Below are 3,885 nucleotides of genomic sequence, written 5' to 3'. Positions count from 1 at the left end.
GGAGGACGCTTGTCCTTAAAAGCTGAAGTACTTGAGGTAGGCGACCTTCCAGTTGTTTGGTAGCTGTTTTCCTTCCATTGTTTCTAGTTGAAAAGACTCTTTGCTCGTTGCTGCTGTGATTTTGTATGGGCCATCCCAATTTGTTCCCAGTTTTCCCTCCCGCGGATCTTTGCTTGCTTGTGTTTTTGCCTTGAGCACGTAGTCCCCGACTTTCCGTGGTAAGATCCTCGGCCCTCTCTCATGGGAGTATCTCAAACTAGGCTCTCCAACTTCGACTAGTATTACTACATCACTCCCATAGACTAACGAGTATGGCTTGCCCGTTGCCCGCGGGGTGGTATGGATTAGAGAGTATTCTTTTGATATGCCACTTTTCGAAAAATTCGACGACCATTTTTCCGGTGAATTGGGGTCCGTTGTCGCAGCTGATTTCGTTGGGGAGGCCGAAGCGGAACACAATGTTCTTTCATATGAAGATGATCACTTCCTGTTTGCGTATCTGAGCAAATGCTCCTGTTTCCACCTATTTAGAAAAATAATCAGTTAAAATCAAAAGGAAACGTACGTTCCCTCGTCCTTCGGGGAGGGGGCGACGATATCCATTCCCCACTTGATGAAAGGCCAAGGGGAGTTGCTCGCTTGCTTGTGGATTATCGGGGCATATTTATGGCATTGCTCGCATCCTTTTACGAAGTGTTCGGCCTCTTTTTTCACGGTAGGCTAGTAGTAACCTGCTCGTATGAGGCATTTGACCAGAGCTCATTTGCCAGAATGAGCCCCGCAGTGGCCCTCGTGGATTTTTTCTAGGACGCGCTGAGTTTGATTCGGGCCCACATTTTGCTAGGGGGCCGACGTACGTCCTCTTGTATAGGTCGTTCTGGATGATATTGTACCTGGCTGCTTGCATCCGAAGTTTTTTGGCGTATGTTTTATCATCTGGGAGTACGTCGTCCTGCAAGTATGTAACAATACGGTTGCGCTAGTCCTAAGTTAAATTTATAGTCTTTACCTCAATTTGATCTATCGATGAGTGGAGGAGGGTGATCACACTTCCTTCTCCGGTTATGGTTTTAGTGGCTGTCGCTAATTTGGCGAGGCCATCGGCTTCGATGTTTTGCGTCCGAGGGATTTGGTCGAGATGGCATTCATCAAACTCGGGCAATAACTTGCGGATCTCAGGCTTGGTATTTTTGCAACCTTTGTTCTTTGATCTGGAAATTCCTAGTAACTTGGTAGACGATGAGTTGAGAACCACCATAGGATGACTTGCCTCGCTCTGTACTTGAGTGTCAGCCTTAATCCTGCAATCACGGCCTCATACTCGGCCTCATTATTAGTCATGTCTGGGCACCTTATGGACTGGCGAATCATTTCGCCTATCGGGACCTCGAGCACACCCAGTCAGGACCGTGATGCATTGGAGGCGCCGTCGGTGTACAAAGTCCATAGATCTTCTGCTTGCAGAGAAGCCTGGGCGGCTTCCTTTTCAACTTCAGGCATTATTTTCGCGCTGAAGATGGCAAGGACTTGTGATTTTATCGCCGTCCGTGGTTGATATGTAATATCATGCTCGCTAAGTTCTATGGCCCACTTAACTAATCTTCCCGATAGCTCGGGCTTATGTAAGATACTCCTCAAGGAGAAAGTTGTGACTACCGAGAATGGGTGGCACTAAAAGTAGGGTCTAAGCTTTCGTGAAGTTTTAACCAAGGCCAAGGCTAATTTTTCGAGGTGGGGGTACCTCGTCTCGGCGTCGATTAGGGTTTTGTTAATGTAATAGATGGGAGATTGCATACCTTTGCTTTTTCGGACTAGGACTGCACTCACCGCTACTTCGGACACGGTGAGATAGACGAGGAGACGTTCCCCATGTTCTGCTTTGGCAAGCAACGGCGGTGAGATAGATAGGTTTTTAACTCCCTCAGGGCTTGAACTCACTCGGATGTCCATAGGAGGCTGTTGTCCTTTTTGAGCATGCCAAAGAATTTGTAACATCTATCAGATGACCGTGAGATGAATCTTGACAAGACGGCAATGCGGTCAGTCAGCTTCTGAACCTGTTTTTTGCTGGTTAATTGTTCTGGTATTCCTTCTGTGGCTTTGATTTGTTTGGGATTGACCTCGATGCCTTTTTATGATACCAGGAAACACAGGAACTTTCCTGATGTTACGTCGAACGCACACTTCTCAGGGTTTAGTTTCATCCCATATCGCCTTAGTATGTCAAAAGCCTTTTTCAGGTAGTCGATGTGATCATCTTTTCTCTTGGACTTGACCGACATATCATCTATGTAGACTTCCATGGTCTTGCCGAGCTGTTCCTTGAACATTCTTGTTACCAACCTTTGGTATGTCGCCCCCGCATTTTTCAGTTCGAAGGGCATCACCTTGTAACAATACGTTCCTTGGTGGGTGATGAAGGTGGTCTTTTCCTGGTCTTCCTCTTCCATGAGGATCTGGTTATATCCTGAGTATGCGTTTAAGAAGCTCAGCAATTCGTGCCCGGCTGTTGCGACGATGAGTTGGTCGATATGGGGTAGTTGGAATGAGTCCTTCGAGCATGCCTTGTTCAAATCTGTGAAGTCTATGCACATCCGCCATTTCCCGTTTCTATTTTTTACCATGACTACGTTGCGACCCAATGGGGATATTTTGATTCTCTGATGGAGCCATTTTTCAGCAACTCCTCAACCTCCTCGAAAACTGCATCGTTTATTGTGGTATTGAATTTTCGCCTAACTTGCCTTACCGCAGGGTAGAATGGGTCGACGTTTAAATTGTGTGTCGCGACCTCCTTTGGGATACCTGGCATGTCTGCGTGGGAAAAAGCAAACAAGTCTGCATTATTAATTAAGAAATCACGGAATTCACTTGGTTCTTACAGCTTGCAACCGGTATAGGCTTTCTTGTTGTGGTCGTTATCATCAAGTTGGATGGGTTCGAGGCCTTCCACGGTTGATCCCACGGAATCTGTTATTTCGGAGTCTTTGATGACGTCCGCTCCTTCGTCATTACTCGACCTCGACCCTGTTAATTTCTATGCCTCTTTTGCCTTGCCCTTTATTTGTTGGGTGAATGTGCAGTCCTGGGTGATGTGATAGCATTCTCGGGACGTGCATTGTTCGCTTCGTATGCTGAACACTCCCCATGGGGTGGGAAATTTGATAATTTGATACAAGCTAGAGGGGATGGCCTTCATGGTGTGTATCCAAGGCCGACCTATTATGGCGTTATATGTCATGTCCTGATCAATGATGTGGAATATGGTCTCCAGAGTGACGCCGCCGGCCATGACGGGGAGTGTGATTTCTCCAGATGTTCCTTCAACTGCATTGTTAAAACCAGTTAGTGTGATGCAACGTGGAAGTATCTTATCCTCAAGCTTCATCTGTGCAAGCATTCGAGGGTGGATAATGCACACGCCACTCCCATCGTCCACCATAATACGTCTCACGTCTGTATCTAATATGCGTGAAGTGATAACAAGAGCGTCATAGTGAGGAAAAACCAAAATGTGGGTATCTGACTTATCGAACATGATACTTTCTTCGAGTTCGTCTTATCGTTCATGAGTGATCGACCGTTTGAGTTTGTGGGTTGTGGTGAATTTTACGCTGTTGATTGATGCGTCATCGCCCCCTCCGATGATCATTTGAATGGTTCGAGTTGGAGAAGGTGGTTTTGGCGGCCCCTGGTGTTGTTCTCGTCCTCTAGCGAAGTTGTCCCTTCCTCGATCGCTCAGCAATTCTTTCCAGTGCCCTTGGTGAAACATGTTCACGACCTCCTGCCTTAGGGCGATGTAGTCCTCGGTTTATGACCTCGTTCCTGGTGGAATTCACAGAGGGCGTTCGACTTCCTCGTTCTTGGATCGAGCCTCATCTTTTG

General features: G+C 46.9%; 1 protein-coding gene across 1 annotated transcript; it reads right to left on the bottom strand.

The window, feature by feature from the left end:
- Window positions 1-480: 480 nt before the first annotated feature.
- Window positions 481-3,538, bottom strand: LOC109239215. The gene is made up of 7 exons (XM_019405743.1): window positions 3,220-3,538; window positions 2,142-2,467; window positions 1,797-1,995; window positions 1,409-1,652; window positions 1,010-1,301; window positions 732-952; window positions 481-523 (listed from the first exon to the last, which is right to left on the bottom strand). Exons 1-7 carry the CDS (start codon window positions 3,536-3,538, stop codon window positions 481-483), a joined length of 1,644 nt encoding a protein of 547 aa, XP_019261288.1.
- Window positions 3,539-3,885: the final 347 nt, after the last annotated feature.

This window comes from Nicotiana attenuata, unplaced genomic scaffold (genome assembly GCF_001879085.1).
Source record: "Nicotiana attenuata strain UT unplaced genomic scaffold, NIATTr2, whole genome shotgun sequence".
Classification (NCBI taxonomy): domain Eukaryota; kingdom Viridiplantae; phylum Streptophyta; class Magnoliopsida; order Solanales; family Solanaceae; genus Nicotiana; species Nicotiana attenuata.
This window is presented reverse-complemented; position numbering and strand designations above follow the sequence as displayed.

Excerpts from the sequence above, each read along its gene's own strand:
- LOC109239215 (XM_019405743.1), bottom strand. The coding sequence starts at position 3,538 with ATGTTCGATAAGTCAGATACCCACATTTTGGTTTTTCCTCACTATGAC. Across the intron at positions 2,468-3,219 it reads GACATATAACGCCATAATAG|GATATAACCAGATCCTCATG; the intron begins GTCGGCCTTGGA and ends ACGCATACTCAG. Across the intron at positions 953-1,009 it reads CATCGATAGATCAAATTGAG|GACGACGTACTCCCAGATGA; the intron begins GTAAAGACTATA and ends ACATACTTGCAG.